Here is a 27560-nt window from a genome sequence, read left to right as displayed (position 1 = left end):
GTGTGATTGGAATTCATTATATACCTGCATAAAATTGTCAAAGAATAAATTTAATTTTACAAAGATAATCAGAAAGGTCACAGACTCCAAATCAAAATACCAATGGTGACAACCTGGGCTATGTATCTGCTATAGCCTACACAATGGGAAATAAATTGAACTTACTATTTTAATATGCACAAAATAATATGACCACGTGGACATTCCTGAGACTTGATGCAGGTACTTGGTGTCAGGATAGAGGAATGGGAAAATGGACTTTCTATAAGGGAAACAATTAGGAGGATGGGTATGTGAGTGTATCTCACATACTGAGGATGGTACCACGGAGAGCAGAAGCAGAGGCAGACAAGAGGTGGGCAAGAGACAAACCCACCTGATTTACTGGGAAACTTCTTACTCAGCCTTCTCTCAGTCCAAAGCCACGGCTGTAGGCTGCTGACACCACACCCAGGAGTTCTGGGTTCACTGAGGTTGAATCAGGTGAAATTTCTGGGAAATGCTATCTTTTAGTTTAGCAGTTCTCAACCCACAGGTCATAATCCCTTTGACAGACCTCTATATCCAAAAATATTTCCATTATGATTCATAACAGTAGCAAAATTTCACTTATAGTAGGAATGAAAATAAGATTATGGCTGGGGGTCACCACAACATAAGGAACTGTATTGAAGTTCGCAGCATTAGAAAGGTTGAGAAGCGTTGTTTTGGTGTTTTAAGAAGAGTTATTTTGTTAGTGTAGGGATCACTGGGTTAGCCTGGCAGCAGTGGGGATTCTAGCAGAACTTCCAGGCTGCCTGACAAGCCCTGAACACACGACAGAGAGAAACATGCTACAGGAAGGACACAGACAAACAGACAGGCCAGGTAGAGAAGATTCTGGTTTTGGATTTTATATCACATGAAAATAAATGATCCTAAATACAAGGACAAACAACTCCGACTTTATTACCTAGTGAGTATGGTGTGTCTCATGGAGTCCTTCAGTGTAAAAATGGGGAGTGACCAGTTAGTCAAAGCTGGACAGTGGGCTACAAGAGCCACTGTGTACTTACCACCTGGGTGGGCAAGATGACAAGGCTGAACTGGACCAGCACTGCCGGGTGAGATACCCACATATGACCTTTCCACCTCAGCAGCCTCAGGGGAATAAACTTCCCAGTGTCTGTAAGAACACGTCCTGAAAGAGTGTAAAGTGACCTGGCCTTAGAAGTCTCAAATGATTGTTTCTGACTGACTCTGTTGTTCTAAGCAGTCACAAAGCTTGCATGATTATAAAGGAGACGCAAAGCCTGTATCATTTAGTCAAAGTGTCAGAAGTCTCAGTGTTTTCAAACTGCCACAGTATGTGGGAAGAAGGAAGAAGGACAGCTAAGAGATCCAAGCAGACTCCACAGGTCTCAGAAGCCAGCACTGGGCTAAGGAGGACGGAGCCTGAGGTGGCTCAGAACACATTACATGGCGGGTGTAATGGAGTCTGCCCTTCTTACCTACTGCGTGTCTAACGAGTACAATAGTAAGCTACTTCACAGGTCGATGAGGACTTTTATTAAGATGTAAGGTTTCTATTACAGCACCAGACATTGCCCCATTGAACACACTTAAGCAATTTTTGTTTACAACGCACTTCCACACACCTTAGCTCATTTGTTTCTCACCGGACACATCTGTTGCAGCTGTTCAAATACCGCCGTGTAACAGATGAAGGACTGTGGCCCTGAGAGGTCAGGTAACATTTTAAATGTCACACAGCTGGGGACTGTGGATAGTGACAGTGATAGTGGAGGCTTGGAAACTTGTTTTCCTCCTCTCCCAGAATCAATCCTTCCCACGGCTGTGCAGCTGCTTCCCAAATAGGAGCATGCTTCGGGACCACTCCTGTGCCCACCCACATCGTGGGACCAACCTCCTGGCAAAGCCACTGTATTGTTGGCATTTCTGCTGTTCTCCCAGGAGATGCCACTGAAGCTGCCTCCACCCTCGCCCACCATGGGCATGTCTGAAATGTATTAGCTGACATGAACAACTGTGACAGCAGGTGTGTGCCTGCAGGCACCCAGCCACCATGCTGGAGATATAGAGACTGCTGCTTTTGCTCTGGAACAGAGGAGTGGGTATAACCTCTTTTCCATGGCTAAGAACAACACACAAGACAGACACATCAAAGTACAGCTATTCTCTAGAAACTGTGCAAGAGAATATACCAGGTCCAGCTGTGCTTGCTCAGGACAGCTGCTAGGAACTCTGAAGAAGGACAGGTCTGACTTTCCTGTGATCAACAAAGCTCTTCTCACTTCCTGGGAGCTCCATCTCAGCCTGCCTCAGTTTTCTGTTCCGGGTAGAGGGGTTCAAAATTGACAAGGAAATATTCAAACAGTGACATTCTTGCTTCCTGAATAGCCCACAACACTGACCAATCTGAGAATAATCATCTACTGACCCATCAGACACTGCAAATGCCCAGAAAGGACTAGAATGTTTGCTGTTCCTTATTAAAGGTCACCCACCCTACACACCCCAGGCTCTGAGGAATTTTTTCCTGAATCCTGAAGAAGGAAGAGATCAAATTCCTGTCATAACACACTTCAGAAAGCAAGGGGCAGCCAGAAATTCCCATTCATCTAAGAGATCTTTGAAAATCCTGCCTTGGGTGGAGTGACATTTGCTAACAATGACAACAGTGAAGTTGGCAGGCAGCCCTGGGTGCAGCCAGAGAAATCGAAGCACACTGTCCCTTTGGGGTCTGTCTCTCAAGACTTCCAGGAAGTTCCTGAGATCAGCAGGAACTCTGTCCTGGCTTGGGGGATCACCCCACCCCCAAGGCTTCCTTTGCAACTTTACCACAACAGAACTTTGTTCTAAAAGAGCCCAGTGGGGCCTCTTCATCTTGCCACAGCTAATACGGAATCTGTGGGCAGAACCACTCACAGACTGGAGTTCTGAAAAGTTTACTTCGCTCCTGCCCAGTACAGAATAGAAGGGATAGGAGCCTTGGACAGTAAAATCAAAACCAAATCCATCCTAGTAACTGGTCTGCATTTGCAATTTACTATTTTTACACATTTTAATCACCAAAAAATGATAATATCCACAATACAACTTTAAAGGATATTTCAAAACATTTTTGCAATTAACAATGCATAGTTTCCACAACAGTCCTTCTTCCTCTGAAAATGCAATTTCAACTTACTAAAACTGTAGCTGACTCTACAGATGCACATTGTAGGCTAAAGAGGTATGGAACTACTGCTCTGTGCTGTGATGAAGTCATCAACTGTGCTGAAAGCAAGGTGAAAGAACAAGCCACTCATCGTTCTGCATGCGAGTCACCCTCCACGGCTCGAAAGAATTCCAGCATCATTCTGATTGTCATCATTAGAAACATCAGCATGACATTGATGCACAGACTACCCAGGAGCCCAGGAAGGCAAATACCACATATTAGAAAAAGAGAAAACAAACACACTTCAGGGGTATGCCTTTCCTTTCCTTCAAAACAGTGTTTTTCCAGAACCAGAAAGTCATCGCTGTAATTTAGTCATTTTAATTTGCCTATTAAATTAGCTCAAAGGAGTTGTCCATGCATCTCTGTAGAGAAAGTGCTAACTGTGCAGCTGACACTGAGTTCAGTCTCTGTAACCACAGAGACCACTTCACAAACTCTCTGACATCCACACATGTGCAAGTTAGGGCCCACAGAGACAAACACTAATGAGAATTTAAGGTTTTTCCATAAGACCCTGACTGCAAAGATGGAAAAAAAAATTCATGTCTTCGGACTTGCCGGTCTTACACCTTCCACATCTACTGTCTTTTATTCTCTTAGAACTTATCAGTCATAATTCTTATTATTCTTATCAGCATAGCTACTGCATTGCTCTTTGGAAACCAATGTGTAAGTAGGCAGGATGCTGCCTTACTGTCTAACCCATACTTTTTAGTATTTGATTGTACTAGGTTTGAGCTGCCTTTCCAGTGATTGTCAGGAAGTTTTTAAGCTTCTTAAGAAGGGGTTACATTTAAATGACAGATGTCAAATGTCTGCAAATGAAGGCAACTCATGTTATATCATACACACACACACACACACTACATACTGGACAGTAAGGACTAGGCAAAGGATCCTTAATAGAATTATGATAGCCTCTTAAAAATACTTTTAAAACATCTTCAGTTCCTACATCATAAAACACACAGACTGCTGCTATTTCTTGCTATTAAGAAACAAAAACAAAAGCAAACAATGTACTGTACCTCAAATTAAGTTGATTTAACAAAGAAATAAGTGTGAAAATTCAAGTCATTTTATTACTACAGTTAATATTTTACCCAAGGACACTGTGTCCAGCTGCAGATGTCCTTTGTTTAGGATTGTGAGATGCACTGAGGATCTCTGGAGCCCACTTTTGGAGTGTCTCTAGTGCAGAGTTGATGTGTAAAGTGGCTTTCATAAGGTACAGTTGCCCTCTCTACTTGTGGGCTCTGCAGCTGATGGAATCAGTTGAGTGAGTCAAAAAAATACTTTAAAAATTGTACCTGTTCTGAACATAGATCGTTTTCTTGGACCTCCTAAACAACATTGCCTGACAACTATTTACAAACTCTTTACAACTATTTATACTGTGATAGGTGCCATTAGTAGCTTAAAGATGACCTAAGCACATGGATGGTGGGTATAGGTACATTCAACACTGCCATTTACAAAAAGGCATAATGTAGGTGTCATCTGTGGGAGTCCAAGGACCACCCCTGGTGGATATCAGGGAGGTGTTTGTAGTAGGGTTTTCCATCTATGGAGTAGTTGGAAAAGGATCTCAGGCGAGCTGGCCCTGCCCCTCACCTGGGCAAAATGGGGGAGCTGTCCAGATCCAGGGTTCTGAGTTGGCCCACCCAAACATCTACCTCATCTATGAACTGCTGGAGTGCATAAGGGGGCCAGTCTTGCAGCCCCAAAGCTGCAGGATCTCCATGACACAGGGCAACAGCAGGATACCCGAGCGGAGAGCCCGTGAGGATCCAGTATTGAAGTGTAGCGGAGGCCAGATGCCCCAAACTAGACCAATAACTCATTGCAAGGAACATTTGAAGCAAAAATGTTTGGGCAAAAGGATATACTGTGTGACATACTGTGACACACTGCAGCTTCTACGGCAAGATTATTTTTCTTCTGGTGAGGAGGTTGCAAGGGTGGAGGGTGGATATGAAAAGATGGGGAGATGAGTGGGATTGGGGTACATGATGTGAAATTCACAAAGAAACAATAAAATGTTTTTTAAAAAAGAAATCATTGCAAGTAAAACACAGTGCAGTATGTTTTTTTCTCATGCGAAATCCAACTCTTTGATGGACTCAGAGCAGTGCTTGGCTATTTTCCTGGATAAACTATTACAAATCATTCTTCATATTTTATCAATCTAAAAGCACTTTATCTATAAATCTTAAATGAGTTGGCAGTGGATCTCTGTGCTGTGATGGTTCTCATTCTCTTTTCCTATATTCCGACTTCTAGAATTCCTTTACAGGGCCCAAACACAGATCTCCACGGCTCCACACAGCCTGTCTGTCTCAGATCATGAATACAAATCTCAACAAAATGCCCAATTATCAATAAATGCTTATTTTGTGTGATGTTTTATTAATTTATCCTGCAAATCTACTTTTAAAGACCTTTATTATATAATATAGGTTCAATAATTTCCGGATTTTTGGAGACATCTGCACAGAACCATTACCAAATATTTTGATGGATCTAACAGAACTGTTAACTGGTCAAAAAACACACTGCAAATGGGAGGAAACTTAGAATTTGAGAATTGTTTCATCAAAGAATATTTTTGTAGATAATAAGTTAATAAATTTCACTTCCTGATTACTGTAACTCATTTTTCTCTTGTATCCTATTTTTGTCTAGATTTAATTTCAATCTTTTTCCTTCCCCCTTTGGTTTTTGACACCAGGTTTCTGTTGGCTTTCCTGGAACATAATTTTTAAACCAGGCTGGCTTCAAACTCACAATCAAATCTGCCTCCCACATGCTTGGCTTAAAGGTGTGGACCACCACGCCTGGCCCTAATCTCAGTCTTTTAAACATCATCCTCGGGTATTTGCCCCAGTGGAGACTTGTAGATAGTTCTATTTTTGGACAGGGAGGTGGTGTAGCGTAGTAAGTAACCATGACTATAGAGTGTTCCACTTGGGCCCAAATCCCAAGTGGCTACATGCTAGCTGTGCGACCTTGACCAAGTCGCTTCTTGATGTATTAGCTTCATCCTCCCTAAGATATACGGGTAGTATCTACTTCACAGTATCTTCTTCACAGTATCTAATTCACAGGCTTGTTGAGGGATTCGTAAAATAAAACAGGCAAAGCAGTTAGCAGTTCTTGTTCCATTGTTTCAGCGATGTGCTTGGTATGACTTCAGATATTAACACTTCGCCCTCATTTATGCATGCACTTTGGTGTTGACCATTGTCGTTGTCATTGCTTGCATTGTTCCATTATCTATTGTTGTGGATGAAAGGTCTCACAAAACTATGATCTTTTCTTTACAGGTAAGAATTTCTGGAGGATTGCTCTTTATATTTGATGTCCGATGCTTTCAGTATTATTTGTATATCTTGTTCTAGTGCTTATTTGCATACTTAAAATGCATTTATTGTATTTTTTCTAGCATCCATGTGTGTTAGAAATGATGAGTTCCTCATGTGGTAGTTCCGATAACCCCCATAGGCTCGTATATATTTGCTTGCTTAGTTACTACCTCTCCTCCCGCCCCATTGAATTGTTTGGAAGAACTAGGAGATGTGTTATTGTTGAAGGAAGTGTGTCACTGGTGTGGATTTGAGGTTTCAAAAGCTCATGCTAGGCCAGGTCGAGTGTTTCTCTTTTTGCCTGCTGCCTGCAAATCAGGGCATAAAGCCCTCAGCTACTTGCTGCAGTGCCATGCCTGTCAACTTTCCGCAATGATAATGGACTAACCCTCCCAAACTGTTAACAAGCCTCCAACTAAATACTTTCTTTTATAAGAGTCACCTTGGTCAAGATGTCTCTTCATAGCAATAAGATATTGATAAAAAATACTCCCATTTTAGTTTAGCCCAACACAGTGATAAGAAGTCTAAGAGGATTCTAAATTCTCGGAGTAGTGAAAGCTGTCTCTCAGAAGTGCTGTAACTAGCGGCTTTGGTACTTTATGTGCTGCCCTCAGGTGTTTACTTGTAATAAGGCAGCAGTGCCCTATGGGTTGACCTCTGGGGATTAATGCATACCTTCTCAAGAAACTGATTATGGTCCTAGATCTGTTGCTGGCTAACAATACAGATTGAGAACTCTCTTGTGTTTCCGGAGCTTCTTATTAGCTGTGAAATTAAACTGTTATCCTTTGCTTTACTGTAACTGTACTGAAAGTTCAGTGACTGCTTTTGTGAGGAAGCATAAATTTTTCTTTTTAATGCAAAAAGAGGTTCTCCTATTTGAAAAAATTAAGAACCAATCTATCCTATGATAGTAATAGCCCACTATTGGGCTATTTGCCCCAAACTCTCACCTTTCACTAAACATATTCTCTGTGCCAAAAACCACACTTTTAAAAGCCTCAGTGATGTTCATCAGCCAATCATGGGGTCTATTGCAGAGAATATGCTATTTACTAATGGATAATGTGGTGTTTACAGATACTTTACTTACAAGAGAATTAGAGATTGGTTCAAAATTGCAGACTAATTATGTACATCTGATGCTCATTGTCCCCCGGAGTTCATAAAAGTACATATAGATAGATGTAGATAATGAAGTCTAGTTCAAGAGAATTTTAAAAAATGGAACAGTATAGTAATAAAAATACTTGTAAAACCAATTTTGAAAGATATTTCTGAAGAACAGATGTTGGGAAGCATAAAACTACAGGAAACAAAAGCCGAGTTTATGGGTATAAATGAACGGTGGTAGATGATGCCATGGTTCTCGACCTTCCAATTACGACAACACTTAACACAGTTCCTCATGTTGTGGTGACCCCAACCATAAGATTACTTTCATTGATACTTCATAACTGTAATTTGCTACTACTACAAATCATAAAGTAAATATCTATGTTTTCACGTGGTCTTAGGTGATCCCTTAGGTGTTAGGTATTGTTCAACACCTAAAGGGGGCGTGAGCCACAGACTAAGAACCACTGATCTGATGGAATATCAGCCTAGGATTAATGGGCATGATAGGTATGTGTTACTTTGGGCCATGTCTCAGATTGAAGAGTTAGGAAACTGCACACAGAAGAGCAAATCTGTCATTCCCATTCTCAGACTTGGGATGAGTAATGGGAAGCTAGGGAAGAAACTAAGTCATGCAGTAGGATTGGAGAGGCAGGGCAATGCCTAAGAAGCTATTGTTTCCCACTGGAGTCAGAGCATCCATTACTCAAATCATCTTTAGCTTCTGTTTGTCTGTATCTCATCCCCATTCCTAAGCTAGCCAGCAGGAAACTAAAAGGGATATAGTAGTGATGATGGTGTAGAGACCACAGAATTAAAGAGCAGGAAACCAAGAATGTGAGACATCTCTCTCAACAAAGAAAAATCACTATATTTAACAAGCAAATATAAGACATAAAGCTCAATTACAACAGTGTGGGTGCTGTTATATCTGTAGTATAGTCACACGGAGTAAGTCACATGTGTAGGTATTGAAATATGCACTTGGTTTAGTGGATTTTATTTTATGTTTAAATTGACAGTCTGACATAACAATGAATATGGCTGAAAATCATTGTAGAAGAAAGTTACTGTAAAGGAATTCATACATTACTTAGTGGTAAGTACCATGAGAAAAAGAACTGGTGTGGGGAATTTAAGGGGGATAGATGACAGTCCCAAATGTTGCAACTTTCATTTAGTAGCTGTTTCAAAAGAGAAGAGAGGAAACAGAAAGGATAGAAGTAACCAAAAAATAGTAAAATTTCCTAATGTATGCATGTACATACTTACACACACTTATGCATACACATGCACATGTGCACATGCACACATGCATACAGATGCACACACACAAATGCACACACACTCTTGCAAATACACAATGCACACATGTACACATATGTACACACATGCATAAATGCACACATGTGAACACAAATTCACACACACACATACTTGCACATGCACACATGCACACATACATGCACATGCTCACATACACATACATATGCACACACATGCATACATGTGCACATGTACCCACAAATGCACATGCAAGCACTTGCTAACACACACATGTACATACACACACGAACACACATGCACACATATACATGCACACACATATGCACACACATGCATACATGCACACACATATGCACACACATGCATATATACACACATGCACACACATAGATCGTTAAAGTGTTTTAACTCCACTATCTTCAGTTATGAAGATTTCATCATTTTTGTAGCAGACTTTTGCTTTTCTTCCTTGGTATGATTTGTAATTTTATTTGAGAGTTGTTCTTGAGAGATGTCTCCTTATATACCCTAGGCTCGCCTCAAACTTGTAATCCTTCTGTCTTATCTTCCTGAATGCTAGGATCACAGGCTTGAGACACCATTCTTGGCTCAGATGTATGTTTTTTTTTGTTTGTGATTTAATCTTTTCTTCCCCTGTGGATCATGGAGATGTATTGGGGTGAGGGTTGCATTGGCTTTTGTTGGGCATCTCAGAAGCATCAGTAGTGAACTGATGTGCACAATGTTAGCTTTGTGAACTATGAGAAACCCTCCACACACACTCTGATCACAGACTGCAACGTGGCACATGAGTACTCACTGGAGTGCTATCTGTAGTTTAGACAGAAGCAAACTTTCTTGCTGTCTTCTTCATTGTGAATGGAAAGGAGTCTGCCTTGCATTTGCAGCAAGCCACTTGAGTGTGGCTTCAAGATTTCAATTCTACCCCTCTGCTTTAGAGACCATAAGGTTGACTATCTGCTCAAATGTGGATTCTTTAGTTCTTTAGGTCTCTTTTCAAACCCAATTACAACTTCCTTCTTTTTTCTCTTTATCAGAGTTTTTACTGGCCTGATTCAATAGTGTTTGTTGAGTGGGATGCTGCACATTCTCAGTTGCATGTGCTTCTCTGATTATGAGATTGACAGACCATCATCAGTATAATCTGTTTCAGTACCACAGCTAGCTTTGGAAGGGGTTGAGATACACAGGATCTGAGGATGGGTACTGTATATGTAGTCAGCTTTACCCTGACTCTAGAGCTGTTGAAATGATGAGGTAATGTGTGTGTTTTGACATTACCATCAGATTATACACTGAGGCAGAAACAAGCACATTTCCTATTTTGGAACATGGACGGTATCTCGTTTATGACTGTCTATATTTGGTTGTTTACTTTCTACTGAATTTTGGCAGCAACACCGTTCACTATCAGCATTCATCCACCATGACACAAGAGACAGAAATCACAACACGCAAAAATGGTATTTATGCTCTGTAGTTTATCAAAATCCCTTAGACGGGTTAGAGGAACAAAGATAGAACTGTACTTTGCATCAGAGGAAAATTTCATTGCTTCAGCTTGTACACAATACAAATGCTCCCACCTGAGTCTACGTGTATACAGACCTGCATGTGTATATCATGGCACATAAAACAAGACAAATCAGAAGAGCCACACAGGCAATTTTCACCAAATCATCTAAAAAGTAAACCAAGCTAGTTTGATGAATGATGCGGCTAAAACAACAGCAGATATTTCCTCTCCTAAGTACTCATGAGTCCTTGGTGTGTGTGTGTGTGTGTGCGTGTGTGTGTGTGTGTGTGAGAGAGAGAGAGAGAGAGAGAGAGAATGCGCGCACGCATGCGCACAGCTGTACTGGCAATGCTTTTCATTTTCACACTCTCAGCTGTGTATAGAGGAGTCTAAGTTTTAGAATAAGAGGACTTAAAATTTATAGAAAATTATCCTTAAAATAAAATTTAAGTGTAGGAATGGTAATGAAGAGATTACAATGGCCATTTATTGATCAATGTGTATGATCTCATGATGAATAATTTTATGAAATCTATAAAGTTTAAGTAACTTACCCAAAACCACATAATTTTCATGAAGTGTAAGTCAACCAGGGGTTCTTACCAGTGGGTTTGATTCCAGGGCTGCAACTAATGATTGTGTAAGCTGGGCCTCTCCTTTAAGAGCTTCTTTTTTTGTAAGTTGTTTTGTTTATAAACAAAGACAGTGTTTTATAATCTGTTATTCTTTGGGCCACTTAAAATTTTGATGCATTATTTAATCCTTTTCTGCCTTTCCCCTATGTATGTAAATTCTGTGTTGTAAGGCTACTGATAACAACAACAACTCCAATGATGGGTGAGTCCAGTGCCAAGCGTCTACAAGAAACTGAGGAAATCTGCCTACATTTCCAGGATTACAGTCTTGAACACCAAAGCTTGTCCTCACTTACCCTGATTTTTTATTAGTGGGTTTAAAGGCCTGTGCCTGGTGAGAGGAGCTTGCCCTACAGTTGAGAGCAACATTCTTCCAGTCATCTCCCATACCCAGGCTTCTGGGTCTGCTGGGCTGGGCTGCCTTCTGGTTCTGATAAGCTGTTCTAAGTCTCCAGCAGCTCTTGGGAATTCTGTTGGCACAGGCCTGGTGAGTTCACTTTGTCTCTTGATGAATTTCCTTTGTCTGTTTCTTTGGGCTGCTCTGATGAATCTGACCCTAGAGTGTTCAATAATACCTCCGGTCCCTTAGGAACTATTGGCGTAGTCCCTGGCTTTATCTTTCTCTGCACGAAGGTTCCTTGTCTCTGGAAAGGAAAACAAAGATGACATTAACAAGGGCAGCAGGAACTGTAGCTGAGTGTGTGGGTTTGTTCAATTTCTGGTGATGGAACTTGTTTGCCTGCCTCGTCATCGACTGTCATTTCAGCCCCAAACTAAAGACAGCACCAGAATGTCTGGCAAGCCTGTAAACAGAGGGAGAATATAATTGAAAGCAGGGAAGTAAAACAGCCGAAGAAGCGCCTGTGCTTTTCTAGCGCGGGAGTGCAGACAACTGTTTGTATCAAGTTTTATTTACTTATTTTTGTTTGCTTTGTAGGTTGCTAGGACTGCAAATAAATCTACAATTCATAGAATTGATGATTGTGTCCAATGTCCAAAACGATTACTCACAATGAGCTATGAGAACAAGCATCTGGGTAGGAGAAAGCAATTCCAATTCAATTCTGTTCAGCTTATAAACCTTACATATGCTGTCCTGGCACACATATGTTAAGAACATCTAAAAGTTTATCAATGTTACTTTAGTAAGTACTTTCAGGAAATAAACCAAAAACCGGGTGGTTTAAAATCATGATGCCCTTCCTTGGTTTTTATGACATGTAGCTGAGTTTAGTCTACTAACGACTATATTTTTTTAGACAAACTTTTAGAAAGATGAGCATAACCTAAAAGGTTTAAAATTCTCCCATAAATATACTCAGTCCCAAAGCATTGAATTGTTAGTTTGGAACAATGCCTCACCTTTCCTCGGATGGGCTCATTGGGAGTTCTCCTGGAATCATATTGATGTATAAAAGAGATATATTCTTCAAAATTGTTCTCATGTTCTCCTGATACATCCAGACAGGTAAGTGGGACTAAGAAAAACAAGAGATAATTCGGTGAAATCACGACAATTATCATATTTGTGTATGGAAATATAAATATTGTAATATGCTTTATGAAACCACCAACAAGATGTTAGGCATGGTAGTAGACTCCTTCCACCCCAGAGCTCAGGAGGCAAACACCTCTGTGAGCTTGAGGACAGCCTGCTCTACATAGTGAGTTCCAGATTGCAAGCTGAGATCCTTTCTCAAAGGAAAAAAAAATCAACAGCAATTCATGAAGTTATCTCCCCATAAGTGTATATTATAAATTTGGATTCAGCATTTATTCTGCATGAAAAAAGATCTAAATCAAAACAGCTCAGATTAGTTCCATATGTGCATTTGGTTCTTTAAAAATATTTTTTAAAATTTTATATGTCTGAGTATTTTACCTGCATGTATGTATATGCACATATGTACCTGATGCTTTCAAAGGCTAGATGAAGGCATTGGATCCTCTAGAGTTACAGAAGGTCACGAGCTGCTATGTGGTGCTCAGAATAAAATCTAGGCAGTGCTCTTAACCACTAAGTCATTCCTTCAGCTTCTATGAGAGATGCTTATTAAACAGACAGCAATACGCCTTAGTGGAAACAGAAGTTGTTTGCCAAATTATCTTTGACAACTAGAAAGGATATGAAAAAGTTTCTTCTGAATGGCTGGTCATGGCTGAGTGATTACGAGGGTGGACAAAGAACTCTGTGCTGAAGACACTGGAACACCCAGGATGGCTGGCACTGATGAACACAGATCTTTACACTTCTGTCTAAGTAACAGGTTCTGCCCATTTGCAAGAGCAGTAAGCTTCTAACAAGCACTCTAAGAATCTTCCAGTCTGGGAGATGGGCATGTAGTGTTCACTGTGAGTGTCTCTCTGTTACATGTGGGTTTAAAACTGAACTAGAACTTTACAGCCCTTACTATCAACAGCAGTTAGAGAAAAAGAGCAATGCTCACCTGCTTTGAATTCTGTCAAAAAAAAACCCCAAACTTTTAATTCTACCTTTTACAAATATACACACAGACATAATAATTTTCATATCCTTGGCATATCTATGGAATAATGTGTAAGAAATTGATTCTGGTGTTTCCTGTGGGGAAAGAATTGTGTGGAAATTGTGAGGAAAGAGGTGGATAAAATTTTCATTATATATATTTATAGCATTTAAATTATATAAATTATATAGATTATATATAAACTATTAAAATGTAACAAAACATAATTTTTACAAATCACACCTTTACGCTAGAAGTGGTGGCATATGCCTTAATCAGCACTCATTTCTCCTTAGTAGGACTTGTGAGCACACCAAGAACAGGTGTCAACGGCACAGTAGCTGCAGGACTGAGAAAAAGCCCATAATTTACAGTTTTCTTACAAATTAGGAAAAGCACTACTTTTTTATGAAGATGGTATTTTCACTATGAGAACATTGGTAACTTCTTAGATAGAATGACGCACCTCTACAACTTACCCAGGTGAGGAGTGGAGAAACCGAAGCATGAGCTGTGGAGGGGCAGAAACATTTTCTTTTTTTCTTTCTTTCTTTTTTTTTGTTGTTTGTTTTTTTTTTTCCAGACAGGGTTTCTCTGTGTAGCCCTGGCTGTCCTGGAACTCACTCTGTAGACCAGGCTGGCCTCGAACTCAGAAATCCGCCTGTCTCTGCCTCCCAAGTGCTGGGATTAAAGGCATCCTGGACATGTGTGACTTGGGTGGAGGTCATTTAATTTTATTGAGGTTAAAATTTCTCCTTTCTAAACTGTACATAATTTGTGTCCTAGTTTTATTTCTGTTACTTTGCTAAAAGTACGTAGAACAAAAAAGGTCAAACAAAAGAAACTTGTTCAGTTTACAATTCTAGATCACAGCCCATTGTTTTAAAGAAATCCAGGTGGCTAGACTTAAGACTGCTAATCACGTCTCATCCACAACCAGAACAGAGAGAACTTAGTCCACAGCAGGTTCCAGCATTTACCTCACTTTCTTGCCTCTAACACAGTCCATGACCACAAGCCCAGAGAATGGTGCTGCCCACTGTGGGCCGAGGCTCCCCATATTGACTACCGTAAGGAAGATGATTTCATAGAGACATACCATGGTTTAATTTGATTTAGACAGTCCTTCACTGAGACTGAACTTTTCAGGTGATTCTAGATTGTTCCACATTGACGATTAAAATCTAAAATCAGAATTTGCTTTCAGAATTATGAAGATGATGGGCAATGTTTATATTTTTATAAGATGCTAGGATCAAAGTTTGGTGGAAAAACCATAGGTGGAAAGGGTATGAATCTGATTCCCTTACTGTGAGAAACTGGTATGAAGAGTTTAGTATGCAGATTATAGGATTGATGACAACCTAGGGTGGAGGAAAAAAATCATATCAGCTAAGAAAGAACAGGTTGGGAGACAGCTTTTTTGTTTGTTTGGCTGGTTTATTTGAATCGGAGTTTTACTATGTAGGTCTGGCTGTCCTGGAACTCACTATGTAGACCAGACTGGACTTGAACTCTGCCTCCTGAGTGCTGGGATTATAGTCATACACCACCATGCCTGGCTAGGAGATAGCTTTTAAACCTTCTTGTTGGTGTTTCCCAAAAATTAAATCTGGAAGATCACTGTGACCCAGGGCCATCAACCACCTGCTAACACCTGTAACAACACCATGGAAATACCTTCCGAGAGCACAGAGAATAAAGGCACTTAGTGCCAAGCATGATGACATTAATTTGATCCCTGGGACATACACTGTGAAAGGAAAGAACAGACTCCTGTAATTGTTCTCTTACCTCCACATGTATGCTGTGGCACCAAATAAATAGATACATAGGTAGGTAGATAGGTAGACAGATAAATAAATGCAATTAAAACTTTTAAGTTCTTCCAGAACAAATTGTTGATATAAATGCTGCCTACTGTCCTCCTGGGCATCTCCTCTATGGCCCACCCCAGCAACCATTAGTGTTGTTATATTTAAAACACTAAGAGGCTGCCTTCTCCTGGTGACATCCCTTTTCACTTTAAGGATGGTGGGGGTAAATTCCTCAGGACTGGCCTAGTAAAGGAACAGCAACTGCTGGACTGGAGACGCAGCTCAGTTGCTGGAGTGCTCACTTAGAATGCAGGAAGCCTGGGTTTGATCCTGGGCATCACACGAATGGCCTCCTTGAAGGTGTGTCACTGGAGTGGGCTTTGATGTTTCAAGAGCTCACTGAAGGCCCAGTCTTTCTCTCTGCCTCCTGCCTGTGGATCAAGATGTGAGCTCTCTGCTCCAGCTCCAGTGCACGCCTCCCTGCCGGACACCACTCTCCCTGCCATGATCATGTACGAATTCTTTGAAACTGTAACCAGACTTCCAGTGAAATGCCTTCCTCTATAAGCCGCCTTGGCTGTGGTGTTTTTTCACAGCTATAGAACAGTGATTAAGACAGTAGGGGATGCATGAAAAGAGGCTGGGAGGCACAGACCAGGCAAGATTTAAGGTGGTGCCTGCATGGCATAGGGGAAAACTTCCTTAAATTTCACCTTATGCTTCTTGTTTCTCTCATACTTCACTTTCCACCAAGTCCTGGGAGGTATAGAAGGGAAAGCTAGCATCTCTTCAGAGAACTCTAAGACTTCCCAAGACAAAAATAAATTACCAAAGCTGTTGAAGAGTCATGTTGTCCTCAAATGTAGTAGAACAACATCAAATGTTTCAAAAGTAACACTGGGCACAAGATGACTGAGTAATACTTTAAAACATTAAGAAGAAAGAGGAATTAAACATTAAAGTTCCATAGTTGATAAAACTTTCAATAAATTATGAATACAATTTAAAAAATTCTTGGGAGGCAGGGAAAATCTGAAAAGGTTTTCCTATAAAACAGATTATTTTTTCAAGGAAGCATTCAAATAAAACTAGAAATAAATCATGGAGAAAGCCTAAGAGTTTTATATCTATCTATCTATCTATCTATCTATCTATCTATCTATCTATCTATGTATCTGTATCTATGTATCTGTATGTATGTATGTATGTATGTATGTATGTATGCATGTGTTCGTGCATGCATCCATCCATCTATCCATCCATCCATCCTTCCCCAAAAAGACAAGATCCAGAAAATGGAAAAGCAAGTATTATCTCTATGAAAAGCCAGAACATACTATCAATAAAACTAGACAGGCCTTGTGATTAGCTGTGACCAATACGATGCTGCAGGAGGGACATGATGCAAACTCCCAGTGTAAACCTCAAGGAAACTTTGCAGTTTTTGCTCTTTGCATTCTGAGAAACTTGAGGTGCAACATAGGAAGTCCAGACATCTTGGTGAACAAACTACATAAAGGGACCACAGGAGGAGAGGGCCAGCAATCCCAAGTTGCCAGCTGAGTATGATCCTCTAGCCTGTTTCTGCCAACTGAATGCTACCATACAACACAGGTCCAGATTGGAGAGCACTGAGCAAACAAGATGAGTGTTCTTTTAAGCAACTAAATTTAAGGTAGCTTGTTATGAAGATACTGAAATAGAAATACATCAGAAGAAAGTAAATTGAATTAATTAGAATGAATCTCCTTGTGTCCTACTTTGCTTTTTATTGTTATGATAAAGACCACTGCCAAAAGCAACTCGGGGAAGAAAGAGTTTATTTGGCTCATATGTCCTGACCAGAGTCCATCTTGAAGGGAAGCCAAGGCAGGAAATCAAACTGGGCAGGAACTGAAGCAGAGACCATGGAGGAATACTGTTTACCGACTTTGTTTTCCATAGCTTGCTCAGACTATTTTCTTACGCTGCACAAAGTGGACTGTGATGGGCCCACCCACACCAATCATTGACCAAGAAAATGTCCACAGGCTTGCCCACAGGCTAATCTATTAGAGGCAATTTCTGTGTCGAGGTTCCCTTGTCTCAGAAAACCCTAGCTTGTGTCAAGGTGCCAAAAATACTAACCCAGGCCACCTTGTAAAAAGTGATCTAGGGTGTTTCATATCTACAAAATAGTGACTTTAAAAAGGATCCATTTCTTCATGGGGGTCAATAAAGGAATGTCACTTTTTCTATTGTAGAGGGACATCTACTACTCAAGCATTGTACTTACTAAAATTACACATAATTATCAGTCTCAACTGTGTGACCATAAGACTTTCTAAACATTCACACAGTAGGGAATAATGTGAAATAGTGTGAAAAAATGAAGAAAGACATTCCGGTTCTGGTGCCATGTGAGAGTGCAGCTTGAGGGCTGGGGGATGATTTAGAGGGTAGGGGCACTTACTGCTCTTGCATAGTTCCCATAAACTCATGACGGTGCACCTAAACCCACAGAAGCAGACATGAATAACATAAGTAAAACACACCTTTAAAAAAAGAATTCAAGAGGGCTGGAGAGATGGCTCAGTGGTTGAGAGCACTCACTGCTCTCCCAGAGAATCTGCTTTTGGCTCCCAGTATCTCAGTCAAGAGGCTCACAATCGTCTATAACCTCAACTCTAGGGTATCTGAGGACACTGGCCTCTGTGGGTACCTGCACTTACATACCCACAAGCAGGAAAGCATACCTACAGATAATTAAAAATAATAAATTAAATTGGATTCAACTAATTGCTTGAATGAAGCCTTATTAAATGAGAAGTACAAACATGCTAAAGTCCATGAAAAATGTTTGAAATCCACTCTTAGAAACTTAATTAAAATAAGAGTTTTCTAAACAAGTTGGTATCTAGCCGTTGATATTTTCACCAACAAAATATGAATTACATATTCAAACATGTAATTCGTTCCTTACATTGGTGTGAAGTTAGCAGTTTTAATTTTAGAACATTTGTAACTTTTTATGGCTACATAGAAGACATCAATAAATATTTTCCTCTTAGAAATTGTACTTTTCTCAGTAGAATTCCCTTGCGTCTTATATAAAAACTGTAGCTCTCATAATATATTTTGAATGTTTTAATTTGTATGTGTATGTATATGTGTGTATTTGTATGTTTGTGTGTGTTGGTGTGTATGTATGTTTGTATGTGTGTGTTTGTGTGTATGTGTGTGTGTGTCAGTGTGTATATGTGTTTACATGTGTGAGGATGTGCATTTGTGTATGGGTGTGTTTGTATAGGGGTGGGTCATGTGTGTGCAGGTGCCTATGGAGGCTAGAAGGGTTTCAGAGTCCATGAGTGCTGAAGTTGCAGGTGGTTGTGAGTGTAGGATATGGGTGGCAGAAGCTGAACTCAGCTCCTCTGTAAAGTCAGTAAGTGTTTTTATTTTTTTATGGTCTTTTTAAAAATTGGATATATTTCTTAATTACATTTCAAATGTTATCCCCTTTCCAGGTACCCCCCATAGACTCCTATCCCTTCCCCTACCCCTGCTTCTATGAGAGTGTTCCCCCACCCACCCACCCACTCCTGCCTCCCTGCCCTGGCATTCCCCTACACTGGAGAATTGAGCCTTCACAGGACCAAGGGCCTCTCCTCCCATTGATGCCCAACAAGGCCATCCTCTGCTATCTATAGCTGGAGCCATGGATCCCTCCATATGTATCCCTTGGTTGGTAGTTTAGTCCCTGAGAGCTCTTGGGGGGTCTGGTTGGTTGTTGTTGTTGTTCTTCCTACGGGGTAGCAAACCCCTTCAGCTCCTTCAGTCCTTTCTCTAACTCCTCCATTGGGGACCCCATGCTCAGTCTAATGGTTGGCTGGGAGCATCTGCCTCTGTATTTGTCAGGCTCAGGCAGAGCCTCTCAGGGGACAGCTATATCAGGCCCTTGTCAACACGCACTTCAAGCATCCACAATAGTGTCTGGGTTTGGTGACTGTGTACGGGATTGTGTACCAGGTGGGGCAGTCTCTGGATGGCCTTTCCTTCAGTCTCTGCTCCATGCTTTGTCTTCATATTTTCTCCCATGAGTATTTTGTTCCCCTTTCTAAGAAGGACCAAAGCACCCACACTTTAGTCTTCCTTCTTTCTAAGCTTCATGTGGACTACGAATTGTATCTTGGGTATTCCAAGTTTTTGGGCTAATATTGACTTATCAGTGAGTGCATACATAATCTTTTGTGATTGGGTTACCTCACTCAGGATATTTTCTAGTTCCATCCATTTGTCTAAGGATTTCATGAATTGATTGTTTTTAATAGCTGAATAGCACTCCATTGTGCAAATGTACCACATTTTCTGTAGCCATTCCTTTGCTGAAGGACATCTGGGTTCTTTCTAGCTTCTGGCTATATAAATAAGGCTGCTATGGACATAATGGAACATGTATCCTTGTTATATGTTGTAGTATCTTCTGGGTATATGCTCAGGAGTGGTATAGCTGGGTCCTCAGTTAATACTATGTCCCATTTTCTGAGGAACCTCCAGACTGATTTCCAGAGTGCTTGTACCACCTTGCAATCCCACCAACAATGGAGGAGTGTTCCTCTTTTTCAACATCCTCTCCAGCACCTGCTGTCACCTGAGGTTTTGATTTTAGCCATTCTGACTGGTGTGAGGTGGAATCTCAAGGTTGTTTTGATTTTCATTTCCCTGATGACTAAGGATGTTGAACATTTCTTTAGGTGCTTCTTGACCATCCAATATTCTTCAGTTGAAAATTCTTTGTTTAGCTCGTATCCCATTTTTAAATAGGGTTATTTGGTTGTCTGGAGTCTAATTTCTTGAGTTCTTTATATATATTGGATATTAGCCCTCTATCTGATGTAGGATTAGTAAAGATCTTTTCCCGATCTGTTGGCTGCCATTTTGTCCTATTGACAGTGTCCTTTGCCTTACAGAAGCTTTGCAATTTTATGAGGTCCCATTTGTCTATTGTTGATCTTAGAGTATAAGCCATTGGTGTTCTGTTCAGGAAAATTTCCCCTGTGCCCATGTGTTCGAGGCACTTCCCCACTTTCTCTTCTATTAGTTTCAGTGTATCTGGTTTTATGTGGAGGTCCTTGATCCACTTGGACTTGAGCTTTGTACAAGGAAATAAAAATGGATTGATTTGCATTCTTCTAACTACAGAGCTTCATGTAGTGATTTGAATGAAACTACCCTCAATGGGCTCATATATTTGAATAGTTGGTACCCAGTTGGTGAAATAGTTTGGGAAGAATTCATGGGTGTGGCCTTGTTGGCAGAGGTATGTTGCTGGGGACTAGCTTAGAGTTTTCAAAAGCCCGAGGCATTTCCCATTAGCCTGTTGCAACTTTGTGGTAGATGTTTTAACATGTAAGCTCTCAGCTACTGCCCAAGCACCATGCCTGCCTGCCTGCCTGCTGCCATGCTCCCCACAGGAATAAGTTGTTTAATTGTGATTTTGCTGTACAACATTAGAAAAGTAACTAAAATACTCCATATGCCAGAAATAGATGATAGATAGATAGATAGATAGATAGATAGATAGATAGATAGATAAATGTAGTAAGAATGCATACCCCTGGATACTAAAGAAACAACAAACTAAAATCCATCTTAGAAAAGTAATTTTTAACACTGGATCTGAATCTGTAATTCAAAAGGAACATTAAAATACAAATCTTGGTAGGTTAGTAGCCAAGGTTTCCTTTCAACTTAAAATACTATCCTTCATCAATTAAATCAACCTTTGCTAATTACAAATTCTTATGATATAAATCCAAATATGACTGGTTCTTAGAGGGACACAGATAGATGAAGCATGGCCATAGGCTAGCTAACTGTGGTATCCAGGAAACTGTGGTGGTATGAGGCATAAAGGACACTTTCATTGTTAGCAGATAACACTGTTGAAATGCCAAAGATGAGACGTAATTGAGTGGGCTCATGGAACAGAATGATGGGAGGTGACTTTTAATTGGCCTTAACACATGCTATAGTTTATATGCTATAAAAGGTTGGTACACAGCTGAGTTTTACACAGCCTTAAAGTAAAATATTTTTAAAAATAACTTTAATTTAATATCAAAACACTACAAAGGAATTATTTCAGACAATGTTGGGGGCATTTTCTTTGTTAGTTTAAATTACATTATGACTTTGAATTACACTCATCTATGGAGGTATATATAGTTGGTTGTTTTACTTTGAGATTGCGTATTCATTTGGTTATTCAAGCTCTTACTGAGTTTGGTTGTTACACTAGGTCCTAGGTTATAGTAGTGGGAAATACTGATAGAAGAGAGGGAGGGAGTGGGAGAGCAAAAAAGATACACACACACACAGAGAGAGAGAGAGAGAGAGAGAGAGAGAGAGAGAGAGAGAGAGAGAGAGAGAGAACAGAAACAGAGATAATGACAGGTTTTAAAAAACAAATTCTCAGCGCCTAACAGTGCAATGCAATGGTTAATAATTCAAATAACCCGCCATTTATTACCACTATATATAAGCTGTGTGGTAGAACTGTAAATGTTTTATTTAGTTTTAGTGGCAATACTACAATATTATCTAATTATAAGGTTTTTGCTCACTTATGAGCCAAAGAATTTCATTTTCTTCTTAGTAGGTCCAATGTCCACTGCCCCTGGAGAAAGTATTCAGTGTTCAAGCCACACAAACCTGCTAGGTTAAAAATTATTTCCCCTGAGAATCCATAAGTATGAGCTCACTGTACACCCACACCAGAGCTGCTTGAGTTTACATGAATTGTTTTGTAAATGGTGACGTCTCTCCTCCCCCCTTTTTTTAATGGAGAGTTTGAGGATCTTCTCTTTGAACTGTTATTTTGCTGTTCCAAGATATGTAGATGTGCATCTTTTTCTTCAGCTCTGGATACACTCAGTGGGTCCTTTCAATGCTTTTTAGGGAGATTTTCTTACCATTTTAGAGGCTGAACAAAGGGTTACTTATGAGCACAGACACTAGAGCCAGCCATCTCAGTTCAAATGCCAGTCATTTAACCCTGTGCTAGCTGGAGGTGCCATCCTGAAAAATGCTGTACTAGTATATCATTTAATTGATCCTGAAAAACAGTAGACACTATGCAAATCATTACGGAGGGGTCAGGAAAATTAAAAACTGTCATATGACCCAGCTGAGCCACACTTGGACATTTACCCTAAGTTCTCTGAATCAGCATGGCACAGAGACACTTGCTTACTCACGTTTATTGCTGCATGCTCACAGCAATCAGGAAATCACCGAACCTGTTTAGCTATCTACAGATGAATGCATATCTACAGATGATTGTGTGGTTCATACACACAAAGGAATATGAGGGACCATACAAATGAAATCATGACACTCGCAGGAAAATGAATGGCATAAAAATCATTAAGTGAAAAGACCCAAACTCAGAAAGATAAATACTGTACACTTTCTTTCACATGAGTAACCCAAATTTGGAAATTTATGTTCATAAGTAAGTAAATGTGTGTGCATATGTAGATCATAAAGTGAGAAAATGGAAGAAGAGATCTTGAGGGAGGGAGTGGAGAGGGGAGTGGGTTGATTCAAAGAAGAGGCTTAGAACTATTTGAGAGAAAGAGAACTGGCTAGAGGGAGTGCAGGGGGAGGGAGGGAAATGAAGAAGATTAATCAGAACAAAATGACATAATAAACCTCTCCATATTGGATGATGGATGCAAGAAAAATGTTCTGAGCTTCCTAACACAGGTTATTAAATATTTTCAGATCTAAGATGATTTACATGATAATGTTACTCTAGTAAACTGAGTCACATTTTTATCAAAACCACAGCTCTAATAAGAGTCAACAAAAGATTTCTTTTAGAAATCACTGATGTTCCAAACTCTGTCATTTTGTCGGTCTAGTTGAAGGAAGGTATCAGCCAGACTGAAGGTCATGGCGTTAGAAGATAGAAAATGATCTGATGCAGCATGAAATGAGATTACAATGTAAAAGAGGTCATCCCTCAACCAAGTGGGAAGTCTAACTCTCATGATCACCCTTGGAAATGGGGCCCAGAGGGCATCTAAGTGTGGGGGAGTATGCAATGTAAAGGCTCTACAAACACACGACTGGCTGGAAATCCAGTGTTCAACAACAGGCTTCCAAGAGATATCCCACAAACCAGAGCAATCAGTGCCCCTCAGAGTATACTTTGAGATACTGCCAGTTAGAGCCAGATGCTATTTTAATAGTTACAGTTTTTAATATTTGATGGGAAAGCTGAGCAGACTGCTTCTAAGTTTCTGACTTTGAAACTATCAGTGATCTGTACAGTATCTGGAGATACTGGACTGGAGATACTTCTCTGGGAAGAAACAACAGGCTTTCAGAGGGCTGTCTATGTTGTGTATGTAATTTCAACTTCTGTAGAGAAGTCATTTTCTCAGGAGGTGAAGATACACCAGATACATCTTAATTTAATAGCAGGAAAGACAGTAATAAAGTTTTCCCATGGATGACCTTACCTATTCCACAAGAAGGCTTTTGCATCCTGCTGTGTTTGACTGGCAAAACCAGTGGGCATGCTGGCTTCTGGAAGTCACTCCTCTGGATGCTATTGGTGTCATAAGATGGTTGGGAGACATGTTTTGGTGCTTCACTGTGGAGCCACCATTTTCTCTTCACATAAAAAAAAATGGAAATGCACTGTCAAATAATGATGGAGCTTTTCATCTGATGCTTAAAGTCTATGAATATTCAGTGATTTAGCGTAACAAGATTAGTCAAGAATTAACTATCATTCACTTTGTGTGTGGTGTGTTCGTATGATGTATATGTGCATGTAATACTCATGTGGCGGACATGACATAGGTATCTTCCCCAGCTGCACTTCCGTTTTGTTTCTTGTGACATGGTGTACCACTGAACCTGAAGCTAACCAATCCTGCCCTGCTGGCTGTTTTAGTGAGCCCCAGGGATCTGCCTTTCTCTACCTCTTCCTCTCATCTCTCTCCTGTCCTGGTCCCCCAGCACTGGTATTACAGGCATTTCCATCTTGGGAATCCAAGCTCAGGTTCTCATGGTAACATACATGTTACTGAGACTGTCCCCTGGGATTCTTAAATATAGTAGTAAATGTTTTCACAAGGACACTAGCTTGTAAGTGGTATCTAAAATTAGTCATATATTTTAACTAAAATATATCTACTCAATTTTTACACTACCTTCTAGTAACGGAGCCATAAAGTTAATACAGTAGTTATAGTTCTATATGGTTTTATTTTTTTATTTATAGACCACATATGTTAAACATGATTTAATCTAAAATTACCTTTTATTTATCTTATTATAGAAAAACAAATGATGTATTATCTACAATAATATTTTGCAAGGTTCTTGGTCCATGGCTCACCCCACATCATGGGATACATCCTGTATATAATGTACACACACACAAAGCGAAGTATACCTGGCGTGAACATTTTGTTGTGATTATTGCAGGGCTGTTCTAGTTTACTGCTTTTGCTTCTGTTTCATTCATGATTCTGAGCACAACTCGCAATGGCTTCTAATTCATAAACTTGTACTTTTTGACATAAAAAAACTGCCCTGAGGGAGCCATCTCCAATGTTACCGAAATGTCAGTACTAAACACTGGAGAAGAGAGAGCGACTTTATGAGTTCTTAGCATCTCTGACCTCAACCCTAAGAGAGGAATGAATTGTTACTCAACTCTGATCAAAGTAATAAAAGTGATCAGAGAAGAAGACTCCACATCTGGACGTCTGAGATCTGATTAGGGATCAATATGATCTTGGGTTTATGGAAGTAAATGTTGGACCAAAGAGATGACTCGGCAGGGGAAACTGCTCATCAAGTGTGGCGGTTTAAGAGAAAATGTTCCCCCGGCTCAGGAGTTTGGACACTTGGTCCCAGTTGGTGGTGCTGTTTGGAGAGATCAAGGCCTTGCTGGAGCTGTTCTGTTTGTGCCCTCTGTGGAGCCACTGAAGCTTCTCAGCTTCTCATGCCTGTCTCCATGCCTGCCGCTTGATGCCTCTGCTTCTTGGCCTACAATAGACCCATGTCTTTGGAAACTTAAGCCAAAATAAACTTTCATAAGTGGCTCTTGGTTGTGATGTTTTTGCCACAGCAACAGAAAAGAAACTATGAAGCAAGCAAGCCTAGAAATCTGAGTTCAATCCCCAGAACCTACAGTGGGGGATAGAACTGTCTCCTGAAATTGTCCTCTGACCTCCATACATGCACTGTAGCACTCTAAACTGTTCACACATACAAATAATAAAGTAAATGTCTTTTTAAAAAAGATCAGCTATAAATCTATAGTAAAAGATGTCTATAATATGATTTAAGTGGAATGGGTATGTACATTACAATTACAAATTCTGACAACTGAGGCTCCATTGATACACAAAGAGAGAGTCATTCCTAGGGCCACCCCACAGAGCTGCACAGGGCCTCGGCTCTTAGATACGCTTAGCTCCACAAAGACAAGCATGTGAGAAAGCTGTATACTGTATGAATATGTCTAATGGAGTCAACTTTATCCATTGAGACTGTTGAGAAGCCTAGAAAGAGAGTAACTTCGTGAAAATGCCAAAGACAGCAAAAATATTTTGTGGGGATAGGAAGCAAGAAATCAAGAAAGGATGGAAATATGGAAGGCAAACACTGTCCCGGGCTGAAGGCATAGCTACCAATCCTGGTGGGCTGTAAGAGATATTCTTAGACTGGACGAGATGGGGTGCACATAAACTAGAGATCAAGAACTAACAGGACACAAGGGGAGCAGACCTCAGCTTCTTAAATCAGCATCAGTTTTAGGCCAACAACGTGCAGCCAAGAATAATAAAACAATGGGCAATTATAAACACATTTCACAGAAACTGAGCAACTAGGAAATTCAAGACAAGACTAAAATTGACTAATGTCTTATATTTCCAGAATGAGCTATAACATGGATTTTACTTGCTCTAGGTCTTAAGAAAATTCTAGAACAGATTACTAAACAGATGGTGTCTTCTCACTATCTGGCTAAAAATAATCATTTGCTACTGGTCTGGATTGCCTGCTTTCTCACAGCTCTCCTCCATCCCATAATTATGACAATGCTTAGTATGGCAAACTAAAATGTATATGCCTTCTTTTACTTCCTTTTACAACAATTCTGAGGTGGGTGTATCCCTTTACAGACGAGAAAAGTACTGAGATTAAGAAATACCTCCAGGTACCACACTGGCTGGCAGCCACCAGCACCTACCTACCTGTACATGCCCCAAAGTCTGTGTTCTGTTGTTATTGGCTGAGGGCAGATAAGCACAGGTTTAATAACATCATCTCAAAGTGCTAAGTGTCTTAATCCACTCTGTGTAGGTGGAGCCTCATGGATAGGGTACCTCATAATGTTTACAGGTTCATTGGCTTTTCGTTCCAGAGTCTATGAAGTATAATAAGCAGGCAGCCAGGCTCTGGCAGGTTTGGCAATTCTAATTCAACAAGAGTCTCCACTCCTCAAGGTGGCAGGGGAGGAAGGTAAAAATAGAGGCCTGATAATGCCGGCCTTGTCCTTTTATGCCAGAGTTGAGCCCACCATGAGGCAATGCCTTCAAGGCCTGGGTCTCATCTATCAACTCAGACAGTGACTTTTACATTTCAATATACATTTTAGAGGAAACAAACTTTGAAGCCATAACTGTAACTGCCTTGAGGAAGTTTTTCTATATAAAGGTTATAAGGCATATACTTATACCATCTACTCTTTGGTGAGCAGAAACTTACTTTGCTAATACTCAGGTAACTGGAAAAGTGACTTTGGGCAAGAGAAGCACTAGGGAATCTCTGGGGCCTTCATGTTATCCCCAGAGTATAAGGCAAGCAGAGATCTCGAGTTCACCTTTAAGAAAACCTCTTTAACTTCCTAAGTATGAAGCACGATTGAGCTAGGCCTCTGCAGTTAGAGTGCTCCGTGAACATTAAACATGGATGTGTCGTCTTCCTTGTTACTTTCCTTTTTGGGCACTCTTTCTTATATCCGCCAAGCGTGCTCCTGAGAACATGTGTGCACCTATGCGGGGATCCATCCAAG

At 40.3% G+C, this 27560-nt stretch overlaps 1 protein-coding gene and 1 pseudogene across 1 annotated transcript in view; one reads left to right on the top strand and one right to left on the bottom strand.

The window, feature by feature from the left end:
- Nucleotides 1-2013, top strand: part of LOC114630445 — a 4363-nt pseudogene extending 2350 nt beyond the window's left edge.
- A 9444-nt stretch (nt 2014-11457) lies between these two features.
- Nucleotides 11458-27560, bottom strand: part of CUNH2orf73 (chromosome unknown C2orf73 homolog) — a 27166-nt gene continuing 11063 nt past the window's right edge. The window contains exons 3-5 of the mRNA XM_028779271.1: nt 23983-24136; nt 12535-12650; nt 11458-11816 (exon numbers count right to left, since the gene is read on the bottom strand). Coding sequence (XP_028635104.1) covers nt 11616-11816; nt 12535-12650; nt 23983-24136 — 471 coding nt within the window. The 3' untranslated portion in view covers nt 11458-11615. The remainder of the gene's footprint in view (nt 11817-12534; nt 12651-23982; nt 24137-27560) is intronic.

The sequence above is a fragment of the Grammomys surdaster genome, unplaced genomic scaffold (assembly GCF_004785775.1).
Source record: "Grammomys surdaster isolate TR1022 unplaced genomic scaffold, NIH_TR_1.0 67, whole genome shotgun sequence".
NCBI lineage: Eukaryota > Metazoa > Chordata > Mammalia > Rodentia > Muridae > Grammomys > Grammomys surdaster.
Note: the sequence above shows the minus strand (reverse complement) of the source record. Positions and strands in the feature narration are given on the sequence as shown.